General features: G+C 41.5%; 1 protein-coding gene across 2 annotated transcripts in view; it reads right to left on the bottom strand.

Moving 5' to 3' along the window:
- LOC126481339 (pinin) overlaps positions 1-13,594 on the bottom strand; it is a 62,453-nt gene that overhangs the window by 41,330 nt on the left and 7,529 nt on the right. For both annotated transcript variants that reach the window (XM_050105023.1, XM_050105024.1), the window contains exon 2: positions 13,258-13,329. In XM_050105023.1, coding sequence (XP_049960980.1) covers positions 13,258-13,329 — 72 coding nt within the window. The remainder of the gene's footprint in view (positions 1-13,257; positions 13,330-13,594) is intronic.

Raw genomic sequence — 13,594 nt, 5'->3', positions numbered from 1 at the left:
TACCATTTGTAACCATGAAATGAGACATAAGAACAGTGGTTGTAAAAAGAGCGTAACCGACAGGGACCAGACACAAGAGTTCAAACTCAACAGGGATTGCTGCTGTCACTGAATAAAGGTCGATCTCAGCCAGTATCCTAAAGAATATTGCAAAGAGGACTTATGCCATGGACATTTGGAGTCAGGTACCTCACAAAAAGCCATTGTTCATAGTAGTACACAACGCTTCACATCTTTAATACACCAAACAGCACAGACCGTTAACGGTAGCTGATTTGAAGTTTGTAGGTTAGTCACAATTTATCCTCTTTTCATATGATGGAAGCCAACTGAGTGCACCAATGGCCCAACAAGCCATTCAACTTGCAGTGTATGGAGAGTGAAGTTCAATCAGATTATCCACAATACAATTCAGAATCATACTGAGTGAACAGCCAAGACATGATTATGAATTACTAGACACACACTATAAACTGCTGCAAATACTCTCATCTTCCTAAATGAAAACAGCTGTGTTCACAGCACTATTCTGAAAGGCAAGTGTCACAAGTCAGACCCCAAAATGGTGTATTACGTCAAGCATCTGCATACTGAAGGTGACGCTGCACCATATGCCAGGCTCCCATAATCTAGGTGTGCAGATTGAGAGCTTTGTAGAGCAGCAAAAGTGTAGAGCAGTCTGCATCCCAGCTGGTGTTATTGAGACAGCAAAGTGTATTAAGGTGTGACCAGCATGTTTGCTTAAGTCAGTGAAGAAGGGAAAGCCATGTCAACGATGCACGGAAGTCCAATCCCAAAAGCTGATAAGACTCCACCACACAGACCATTTGGTCATCGAGGTAGAGTTCTGGTTGGAAATGGACAGTACGACAGCGACAGAAGTGCGCGACATGTTGTTGGCAGAAAGCCGGAAGCTATAGGTGAGAGCCTCCAACTTCACCTTTTCATATGGCAACCTGTAGTCGACGTTCAGCAACAGCCACAACTGAGGAGCAATAGTAGATATAAAAAGTCATCAGCATACAGGGAGACCAAATCTGTAGGCCTCACAACTGCAGCTAGACCTCCAATAGCTGCTAGAGAAAGGGGGCACACTCAATACAATGCTCTGTGGGACCCCATTCTCTTGTATATGGGAGTAATGTGGGAAGCACCAAATTGAACCCAGAAAGGATGGCAAGACAAGAAGTTCCAGATCCCAGAGACCCCACTCATAGAGGTAAATGATGACACCATGTAGTGTCATAAGCCCTATGCAAGTCGAAGAAGACAGCAATGAGTTGTTGATGCGAGAAAAAGGTTGGTTGGTTAATTTGGGGGAGGGGACCAACAGTGAGATCATCGGTCCCATCAGATTGGGGACGCAAGTTGGCCATGCCCTTTTAAAGGAACCATACCAGCATTTGACTAAAGTGATTTAGGGAAATTACGGAAAACCTAAATCAGCATGGCCAGACATGGGTTTGAACCGTCGTCATCCCACAGCGGGGAAAAGGCAGACCAAATATCAGACTCCAGGCAGAACTGTCAGCAGTAGTTGGCAGAAACCGCCCTGGCATGGAACCACAAGTTCCCGAGACTCAAAGTACCAACTAACCCATCCGCTCACCATACATTTAAGTAACTCGCAGAGAACATTAGTGATAGCTGCCCATCTCAAGGGGGTACTTACCCAGCACCAATACTGGAACAATCAAGCTTTCTCACCAATGAGAGGGGAACTCATCCCCACTCCAGATATGGTTGAGAATTGCAAGGATGTGACACTGGCAATCCACTGATAAGTGGTTGACTATTTAGCTATGGATGTGCTCTGGCCCTGGAGCCATGTCAGGGCAAAGGGGTAGGGCAATGAAGAATTCCCATTCACTTAACGGAGCATTACAATGTTCCAGGTGAGGTGTAATAAATGATAAAGGAACTCATTCTAACTGCTGTTTGTGGACATGAAATGCAGGCTGAAAATTCTCAGATGCAGAGGCCCAAGCATAACGAAAAGCACAATTTTTCGCAACAGCATCTGGATCAGTGTAGTCATCATCATTCAAAGAGATACCAGGAGGTGGAGGAGGAGGAGGAGGGAGGAGATTAGTGTTTAACATCCTGTAGACAAAAAGTTCATTAGTGACGGAGCGCAAGCTCGGATTGGAGAAGGATGAGGAGGAAAATTGGCCATGGCCTTTCAAAGGCACCTCCCGACGTTTGCCTGAAGCAATTTAAAAAAATCACACGGAAAACCTAAAACTGGGTGTCTGGACGTGGGTTTTTGCCTGAAGCAATTGAAAAATGTGAGTCCAGTGTGCTAACCACTGCGCCACTTCGCTCATTACAGAGATACCAGGTACACCTGTGGAGAACTGGTGTCCACAGAGGCACCAAAGCTTCACACAAACATGCGAAGCAGTAGAATGTTGTACAATGGTAGCAACATATTGCTCCAAGCACTCTCGTTTCTATTGTTTTTTTGAGATGGCAGTCCTGGGCACAGCCATTTAAAGGCAATGAATTGCTACATTGATGGCTGTTGCTTATGGCATCGGGGAGCCCACCCACAATCTCTAATGGCTGTGGCAATCTTGGGATCCATCGAGATACTGCCTTTCGATTGAGGATCCCAAGGCAGAGTCAGCTGCGGATAGAATGGCTGCAATTGTGCTCTGGACGACTGCCTCATACCACAATGTGGCAGGGTGCAAAGGGTGACAGCACTGGTGAAACATCCCAATCAGCTTTGCACAGAGTCCATCTGTGTGGACATCCAGTCGAGTGACGACGAGAACACGTCAAAATGATTGGAAAATGATCACTGTCACACACGCATCATAGACTCTCCAATGGATGGACAGGACAAGACCTGTGCTGCAAATATAAAGATCGATGGCTGAAAAAGACCCATATGCCACGCTGAATGTGTGGGAACATCAGTATCAAGAGGCAAAGATCGAGCTCAGCGAGCAAGTTTTCAACAACTTTATCATGGCCAGTGGTTGTAGTTCCATGCCACAAAAGGTTGCACACTCTGAAATTGGCAAATCTGCAGTGCTGTGTCTGTGGTCAATGTTCCATTGTGAACACTCCAATTCAAACTAATGCATGTTCAGCAGTGGCTGCTGTGAACACAGTGACCTTGTCCGTCATATGTGGTGAGGGTGAGTCACTGCTGTCTCACAGTGGCTCGGTGACGCAGTGTAGAGTTCTGATTGAACGCTCCACTTCAAACGAATGTATCTCTGTCTGTGACCGTCACTAGTGACCGTCACCAGTGTCCCAGTGGGAAACGGACCTAAGATGGAAGCCTGGCAACAACAGTGCACCAAGGACAAGACCAAAACCCAGTAAATATAGAACAGAGTAGCATGTTCCACAGACCACAAGGTCTGGGTGAGGACACAGACACCATTAAGTATTCGAATAAAGTTAGTCTTCAGGTGACAAATATGGGGCAGCCATGTCAGTTTTTTTATCCACAAGATGTGCCTGAAATCAGGATTGTGCAACAATGTCCAAACACTTGGTACTAAAGTAGAGTCCTGTGTCAAGATGGACTATGGCACAATGTACAAGCACATGAACCACATTTTTGCAAGAGAAAATTGGAAGCCACATGGGTCAGTCCATATGAAAACATCCAATGATGGCTGCTAAACCATTTTTAAATACTTGGATTTTTTTTACTCATAATTACCCTATAGTTGAGAAGTACAGAGATTTTTTTTAAAAAAATTTACCTTGCACTGTTACTGAGTAGCAGGCATTTTTATTTTAAATGCACGGCGGTTTTTCAATTTGGAGACGTTATCGTTAATTTAAATATCTCTGCACTGGGTTAAGTTACAACATTGCAATTCATATGATTGTTTTTAGAAAAGTCTCCTCTACAACATTGTTTATTACCCAAAACACTCTAAATTAAAAAATAACCAGTCGAAGTGACCTGCAAAGTTTGGTATTGAAAATTTAGAAAATCCAATTTTTTAGCCAAAAATAACAACCAAGGCATGATTTATCAGTGTGTGTGTGTGTGTGTGTGTGTGTGTGTCCTCCAGTTAGATATATTTTGTATATACTCAATGGATTTTTGGGATGCCATGAAGAATTCTTCAAAGTCCCCACTGAACGCTCTGACATTGCTTTCTTCCCTGATGTGTTGGGTGGTCTACTTAGGCACGCCGCAGTCACATTCTGGCGAAGGCATCAGTCCCCATTTGAAGAGTGAGTCAGCACATCTTCCATGCCCAGTTCTTATTCGGTTCAGAGTTGACCAGATCTTGCGGGACTGCCTCAGTAATACAAGGCATTAGGTGGAAAACTGTTGGGGCATTTTGGAGCCATTCTCTTCTCCAAGAGTTAATGTCAGCCCCAATGAGGCTGTCGAGAGCACAAGAAGGATGTTTTGAACGAAGCCTCTTGATACTCAGGTATATCAACGTGTACCAGTGGTTCAGGGTTTGCTTCAATCTTTTTGTATTCCCTAAACATGGCTGCTTCTCGTCGAATTTTTGGGGGTGGTATATGACTCAGGACAGGTAGCCATATGTTAGGTGAAGACCTAACTGTTCCGGAAATAATGTGCATGGTTTTGTTAAGTTCAACATCGATTTTGTTCACATGACTACTGTTTAGCCACACTGGTACACAGTACTCCACCGCAAAGTATACCAGGCTCAGCGCAGACGTCCTCAGATTTGTTGCCGTTGATCCCCAGGTGGTTCTGCTGAGTTTGTGGATGAGGTAGTTTCTTGTTCTCATCTTGGCAGCTGCTTTTGTAAGGTGTGATTTAAATGACAAGGTTCTGTCTAATGTGACATTTAGGTACCTTGGCTCCTTGTGGTTGAGGTGTGTGTCGTCAAGGTATACTTCCAGAGCTCTGTCGGCTTCTCTGTTATTGAGGTGGAAGCAAATTACTTCTGTCTTCATGGCGTTACACCCAAGCCTCCATTTACAGAAGTATGCTGCCAGGGCAGATAGATCGGATGTCAGGGTTTCTTCCATTGTGTCAAAATCAGTGTGCCTCGTTGCAATGGCCCAGTCATCAATGTATAGGCTGTAAAGCAGGGGGGCTATGTTTCTAAAATCCAAAGTAAGTTTTTGCAGGGAACTTTACATTAGTGGTGCAGGATGAAATACAAGGGTAGCACTGAATCAGTGACCAGGCAACAGTGAACCCATTTGTTTTGTTTTGTACTTCAAAAATGAGAAAGACAAAGTTTGCAGTTCTTCAATTTGCATTCTACGTGCCTGCTTGGAGCACAACACTTTGGCTGTCCATGTGTTTCAAAAGTATGTAACAAATTACATAAAAGAATGGTTGCCCAAAGTTGAGATGCTCATATACTTTTCAGATGGAAGTGGCAGTCAATACAAGAACAAAAAGAATTTTTCAAATCTTCACTACCACAAAGCAGATAAGCAGATTTTGGTTTGGAGGCCAAATGGCACTTTTCTGCCTCTTGCCATAGTTTTTGTATTTCATTTTATCTGTTTCTACAATCATGTTATAATTTCATGTATTGACTCGTTCCCTGACCATGGAGACTTCTCCTTAATGTGGTCCCACGGAACAATAAATAAATAAAAATGCATGTGATGGTGTAGGAGGTACAATAAACATAAGGCAAGTAATGCCAGCCTACAAAGAAAGACCGCAGACCAAATTCTTACAATACAGGTCATGTATACCTTTTGCAAGGATAATATTAAACGCATCACTTATTTTCTCTCTCAGAAAGAAGAGGTAGTTCTTCATATCAAAACATCATTTAAAACCAGATCTGAAAACTATACAGCGATAAAAGGAACAAAGTAATTCCACACATTCCTTGGCATTATATAAAACTTAGTTCGATGCTACGTAACACCAGAAACTGAAATTTATGAGAATCATTGTGTCAGTAAAATTACACCTGTCTATAACATTGAATGATTCAGTGGCAAGTGTGTATGATGGACAATGGTGGCTTGCACAAGTTGAAAGAACAAGTTTGGAAAACAATGATGTTTTTGTGCACACTGACCACCCTGCTGACCCAAGAACAACATTCAAGAAATCTACTAGTGGCAAAGTTTGGATACCAATGAAAAAGGTATTAAAGAAGTTTTTAGTGCTTTAACGTACCACAGCAACTGGGAGGTCTTTTGCATATAATTCAACACCATAACTTCAATAACAATAGAAGACATCTAGCCAATATCACACAAGAATTAGGCAACAGCCATAAGATCAATTGCAGTGTAATGTGAATTATTTTCTGATCTTCAAAAACTCTTATCTTAGTTCATAATCAAATATCAATGTTGAAATTTTTAGAGTACATTGCTATCATATTGGTGTACAAAATGTGCAAAAATCAAATTTTTACATTCAGTCCCATCAGAGATAACTAGCCCTGAAATTTATAAAAAATAAAGATACTCAAATTACAAAAATTTATATACAATTAAGGAAATACTTGTCAGTGTTCTTGCTCTATATAAAGCTAGTAGCTTATGTTATCTAACTAGAGAAAAAACACATACTGATGAATCATTCCTTGGTTGTTATTTTTGGATCAAAAAGTGGATTTTCTGAATTTTCAATACCAAACTTTGGAGGTCATTTCGACTAGTTATTTTTAATTTAGGGTATTTTGGGTAATAAACAATTTGAAGGGGAGAATTTTCTAAAAATAATCACATCAACTGCAATGCTGTAACTTAACCCAGTCACAGATATAATAAAAATTTAGTAACGATGCAAGGTAAAAAAAATTTAAAACTGTTTTGAACTTCTCAGTTACAGGGTAATCATACATAAAAAAAACCAAAATATTTAAAAATGGTCAAGCAACCAACTGAATTTTTACTGGATGACTTGGATCACTTCACTTGGATTGACCCACAGGAAAGGTCCAGTAACGGACCTTTGGATGACTGACCTTTAGATGACTCACTAGCATTCAGCCAGGCTACAGATTAGGAGATATACCAAATACTAAGGTCACCCACATACAGTATAAGGGTAACCATTAGCCCAATAGGGTCACTATCCCACCAATGGCTGTAAGGAACAGTAACACTCAACATGGAGCCCAAGGGGCACCCTTATCTTAAACCTGTGGGGAGCTGAGTGACATACCAACTCCAACCTGAAACGATTGGAGGAATGGAAACTGATGAATAGAATGCGATACAGTACTTTGAAAGCCCTAGTCCAGAAGTTAAGTAAAATCTGATGGCATCAAGCAGTGTTGTATGCCTTATGTTTGGGGGGGGGGGGGGGGGGGGGAAGGCACAAGGGGGAGGTGGGACTGCACTTAGATGTTGCCATTTAGAAAAAGCCTGTTGGATTGCTGTTCACAACCTAACTGGATAGTTGAGTGTGGATCATCCCCTCCTAGAAACAACACTGATGAGGTCAAATGGCCTTGTCATTCAGCACAATTGTCAGACTAATGTCCTTTCAAGTAGCTGGCGTAGAGCATGTTGGCATACTAATTGGTCAGTAGCTGTCAACGGACACTGAGTTTTTTCCTGACTTACAGATTGAGATGATGGCACTATTTCTCCACTTCAAAGAGGAAACACCCTCTAGCACACCTTCTGGCAAATCCTGAGTAGATGGTGTCTGCAAGCCACATTTGTATATTTAATCACCTGATTATGAATTAAATCACGTCCGGAATCCATATCCTGAGACAACCTGAAGCAGTTCCCATTCTGTGAATGGTTCATTATTCAATTCAGAATTATGGGGAGTAGAGGGTAGCAGGATGTCTTCAAAATGTCCTTTACGCATTCAGAAAGTAGCCGAGTAAGAATAGAACACCATGAGGTGTTCAGCAAGATCTGATACATCAGTAGAAATACTACAATGAAGGAGAAGACCCAGAACAGTTAATCTTCAGTGGCCAAGTAGACTATAGTGCTTGGTCCACACCTGAGATGTACGTTCCCAAGAGGGAGACAAAGTACCCTTAGAATTACTGTTTGCTGTGGTTAATTAGGTAGGGAGCCTTTGAGAGAACTGCTTACAAGTTATGAGGGCAGCCTACAAAGAATATCACTAGAGACACAGAAGTGCCCTTTGATGGTCCTAAACAGCTGTTGCAATATCTTTGGTCCACCAGAAACCAATTGATTGGGCTCTTAGAAAGGGGGATAGCAGTTCCAGCAACACAAGCAAAAATTAAAAATTTTAATTAATTAATTAATTAAATTTTAAAAAATAAATAAATAAAAGCCATTGACAAACATAGTTTCTGAGTCTGCTAGCACGATTTCTTCTTTTTCTCCTTAACTACTTCAGAGAGACAGCACTGTTTCGAGGGCTTCAGTGGGCAGCCCTGGGATTCACAGCCTGTGGCACTTTTACACTCTGGCTGATGTTGGATCACTGATCTGGTGATTTCCAGGGAGAGGAGTCCCTAAAAAAATAGACTTGTCACCAACAGATGCGGGAAGAGGTCACTGCTTCTCTGTCCACGAGCACCCAATCGAAGTCCCTGAATATGGTGGCTTCTAGAATCACAAGAGGGGAGGAGGAGGCCAATCACCCACTGGGGTCAAAATACTCGCACAACTGCCAGAGAGACTATAGGGAGTAAGTACTTGAGGTACTGCAGTTAGCCTGGCCACAGTAGCGGCTAAATTCAACCTTTGTCATGGGGTATAAGTGATCATACTTTTTTTGGGCTTCAAAATATGAGACACTTTCAAAGAGCTTAAATTCCTCGATTTTACGTTCCTTAACTAAGGCAGCATACCTCAGGGATCAGAGGGAGGGGACTATCATCTCAGTAATCTGCACTGCTCTCATGTGGAATTTTTATGAAATTGCTGATCCAGCTCCATAAATTGGGTTGTTCGTACTTCATACAATGGGAGAACATACGCCTAAATGGCATTTACAGCACTGCATCAGGGGTGGGAATACATGGTGAGACCACGATTTTAACTTTCGCAGGAAGTGAATCTCCATCTGAATGAGGATGAATGCCTGGTGTCAACTTTGTTGTCCGACAGGCTTCAACGTACAAGATGCACAAAGTGGATCCTTACTTCTCCAAGGTTTCTTGCAGTCCCTCATCCATCTGAAGCTGCACAATTGCACACAATGTGGGGAAAGTTGCACAATACTCAACATGGTAGCCATTTCATACATGTGGGGCGGGAGGGGGATGGGGGGGGGGGCATCATAGTCAGGTACCTGCACAGCAGTAGCCCCTGGCCATGCAAGGTTTTATGACCAGGTATTACTTCCTCTCATGCATGCTGAGGAGTAGGTGTCTGTTTTGAGGGCAACAGGACTCCAGGCAATGGCTATGAAAGGCAGGGTGGGTGGCAGCCACAGGTAGAGCTCTCGACTGGAGCAGGCAGCATCATGGTAGACGTCTTGCACAATGAAAAGACCCAAGTTACCAGCTAGTGGCCATGAGACACCAACATTCTTTACCGGCAAATGCAAATGTTTCAATGCTGATCATTATAACCTTAAGAATCCATCGATCAATGTAAAGGCCATAAGTTAAATCATACTATCCCAAGCACCGCAGATATTCAACATAACTTCACAGCCTTTTCTTCCAAATCTTTTAGTATCGAATCAATGTTACCCAAGGCAAGCTTATCATTTATATCATTTTCAATTACAGTAGCAAGACTGATCCACCTGATAATGAATAACAAGTTCACACTACCAATCACAGTGCTAAACCAGTTACACGTTTGCATGACAATGCACTGGGCTAGATTGAGTGATACATGTTCACATCACAAAGTCAGATTGATTACTACTACTAATCACTTCCTGCCAGTCCACACCGTGCACACATTTTCATGATAGCTCGGCCATCTCCAATGACATTTGTTAAAGTAGTAATTATGTTTTGCAAGTTAACTTTTGATAAATGATATTCTAATCATAAAGTGTCATTGTTTTTTAAATAAATCACGCATTTAATGTTATTACTGAGAGTTATGCATTCTGCCACTAATTTTGGTGTGAGAGTTCCCCCAGTCTGCTATCACTCAAGGACAAATTCCCCTACTGTCAAAGCTGTCCCACAGTTCAGGCCAAGGTCTCTTGGCCATCTGGCACTGTCAGAGTGGATAACCTGTCTCTCTACCAGAATGTGCAGCTCCAGCAGTGGAATCAATTCTATACAGACAACGAATCATGATCTGTAATAGTATCAGACGACATATTCCAGCAGAATAATGCAAAGTACCACACAGTTCACACGCCACAACCGCCTTGAAGAATGTATGGACCCAATGGGGCTGCACAGTTCTTATTTGTCTTCAATATAGCACGTCCTGGATACAACTGAACAGGGAGATGTATAGTTCATATTAGCTTTCAGCCAGCAATCTTCATGAAGTGACATAGTATATGCTTCAGGCATAGTGAGAAATTCATCCAGACAACATCTGGAGGTTGTTTACTCCCATGCCATAATGAATATATGATACTGACAATGGAAATTTGTTTGTATAGCCACCATTTCTGCATCTTGATCAATAGCAGAAAAAAAAATTAAAATCTCTGGGAAGTACACTAACATGCCGTTAAGCATCTCTAACCTCAGCAATCAGTTGTATGGTTGTTTGTTTTTGAGCACGTGTCAGCCATGAATGTGGAGCCTTCAGACGTGGCTGGCCGCCACCAAGCCAAACTTTGTACTGAAAGTTATGGTCATGTGTCAGAAGAATAGTGAACAACAGCTCACACATTGGGAGTGTCGTCCAAGATTGAAGTTTTATTTGACTCTTATGGCACTATTTTTTTACTATGTTTCCATAATACCTTTTGAAGCAGAATGCAATACATTATTAGTGGAATCTCAATCCACTGTGCTTCACCTAACCGATATTCAAATTATATGAGTGATGAAACACTGCATCATCGTCAAGGGGAAGGGTGATTACCAATGAAGTGAGGCAACAGGAGCAGTAGGAGCTTTCCAGGTTCCAAATGGAATGAAACTTCAATCACTTAAAACCTGTTACAATAAATAAATAAATAAATAATAAATAACGGGCTGGTGCATGATTTTGTAACACTTTCCATTTCAGAGTGGTTTGAAAATTATACTTTACTACACAAGACAGAAAAATCCATTCTGACTGGATAAGTGGCCAAATGGACCTCATTACTGCTCCTATCTAATTCTGTTCCTCAACATCACAATTAAATATAAAAAGCAAATTCACAGAAAAGTAATGTATATAGGAACACTGCTGCACAAGCTAATGTTCATGTACACTGCTAGCCATTAAAATTACAACAACAGGGAGGATAGCAAACAATGTAGGGTAACTTTAATTATTGTGCCTGTAGAGTTTGTATAGAACACAACTAAATCTGAAGATGATTTGATGCCACACAATAGGCAAAATTTAGTACACAGTGCTGCCGTCTCTGGCAGCAACAGTTCTAACCCGACTAGGCACCGAGTTTAATTGAAGTTCAATATGGGGACGTCACTCCATGCTGCTTCAATACTGCACAAATATGTGCAAGCCTCTTCATCTCTGAATTACTACTGCAACCCACAGCCTTCTGAATCTGCTAACTGTATTCATCTCTGAGTCTCCCTCTATGATTATAACTCCCTTCAATCCCCTCCAACACTAAACTGGTGACCTCTTGATGTCTCAGAATGAGTCCTATCAACCGATCCTTTCTTTTAATCAAGTTTGTGCTACAATGTTTTTTGTCTCCACAATTCTATTCAGTAACTCTTCACTAATTACAAAATCTACCCATCGAATCTTCAGCATTGTTCCGTAGCACCAGTTTTCAAAAGCTTCTATTCTCTTCTTGTTTAAATTGTTTGTTATCATTGTTTCGGTTCAATAATAACTACAACCCACACAAATACTTTCAGAAAAAACTTCCTAAAACTATATTCGATGTTAACAAATTTCTCTTCGTCACAAATGCTTTTCTTGCCATTGGTAGTAGACATTTACACCCTTTTAATTTCAGCCTTCATCAGTTATTTTTCTGCCCTAATAAAAAGGTTGATCTACTACTTTAAGTGTCTCGTTTCCCAATCTAAAGCCTCAGCATCCCGATTTAATTCAATTACATTCCATTATCCTTGTTTTTGTTGATATTATTCTTGTTATCCTCCTTTCAAGACACTGTTCATTCCATTCAACTGCTCTTCTCAGTCCTTTGCTGTTTCTGACAGAATTACAATATCATTGGCAAATCTCAGACGTTTCATTTCTTCTCCTTTAATTCCTACTTTTAAAAAAATTCCTTTACTGCCTGCTCAATGTACAGGTTGAATAACACTGGAGATAGGCCACAACCATGTCTTACTCCATTCTCAACCACTGCTTCCCTTTTGACAGCCCATAACCAGGGTGAAATATCTGGAGAATGTGTTTCACAGGGTAAAAATCAAACCCCCTTTGTATCTTCTGGTCTTGGAAGAAAGGGTAACATGCAGTATTGCACTATCGTGTCGAACAATAACATCACTGAGACCTTAAAGATAGGGCACAGCCACCAGCCTTAACACATCACAAATCTATTGCCAACTGTCCAAATTACCAGCTACACAAACCAGAGGTTATTACAATACACTGTGTATCCAATGGCACTCCACACCAAGTGCTGGGCCCATCTGACATCAACAACTGCTATCTTTTAATCTATGTTCTCCTCCAGAGCATCCGCACATGGTCTTGTCCATCATGATACTGTACACAAAACCGAGACTCATCCAGCAATACGGTGCAACTCTGGTGTTCAATGTTGCCACTGTCATTGCCTCTCTCTGCTGCTGTTGCAACAACGGCCACCGTGCTAACTGTCCATCATGCTTGAGATGTTGTCAGTGTTGTGGAGGCAACTTTTTCTCATTGCAAACAAGTCTATTTCCTGCCTAAAAGTATGTGACATGGTTGTAAGATCTTGCATGACTGAGTGAACAATTTGTCTCTCCTCTTGGGCATGAGTTTCTGACATCCTGCACAGCCTCAAGTGTGACCATACTGAACCCATCAGTCCCATATTCGCATGACAGTCATGGAATCTGGACCAATGCAAGCAAGAATTTGACAACTGTTACTTGCAACATAATGGTGTTGCAAATTTTAATGGTCAGCAGTGCATACAGATTCAGTCATCAGTGTCAATATGTACTCACAGATTGTGACTTTAAACCAGTGTTTACAAATGCATCACATTTTCTACACAAAGGTAATCACACACTCTGAAAACAATAACATAGATACATCTTGAGATTTTCTGACAAATTGTACCTGTTTAGGGCATAACCTCTGCCTCTGCCCCGGAATTCTTCCTGTTGTCCTGCAGGTCTCTTCACACCAGGGCTGAAATCAATTAAAATAAGTCAAAACTTTCACATGGGCTATGAATTACAAATGGTGTCACTGTACTGCAATGGCTGATGACACTTTTCTATATCCATTTCATGGCAACCAACACTGTGACTGACTTTACCTCAGGCACACATAGTAAATATAATGAACGTACCAGAATACTGTGGTTCAGAAAAGCAGAAAATACTGCGATGTTTTGGTCATTCTTTGGTTGAGAAATCTTTTCCTTTATGTTGCACCATTACGCTACTATCCC

This window comes from Schistocerca serialis, chromosome 5 (genome assembly GCF_023864345.2).
Source record: "Schistocerca serialis cubense isolate TAMUIC-IGC-003099 chromosome 5, iqSchSeri2.2, whole genome shotgun sequence".
Classification (NCBI taxonomy): domain Eukaryota; kingdom Metazoa; phylum Arthropoda; class Insecta; order Orthoptera; family Acrididae; genus Schistocerca; species Schistocerca serialis.
This window is presented reverse-complemented; position numbering and strand designations above follow the sequence as displayed.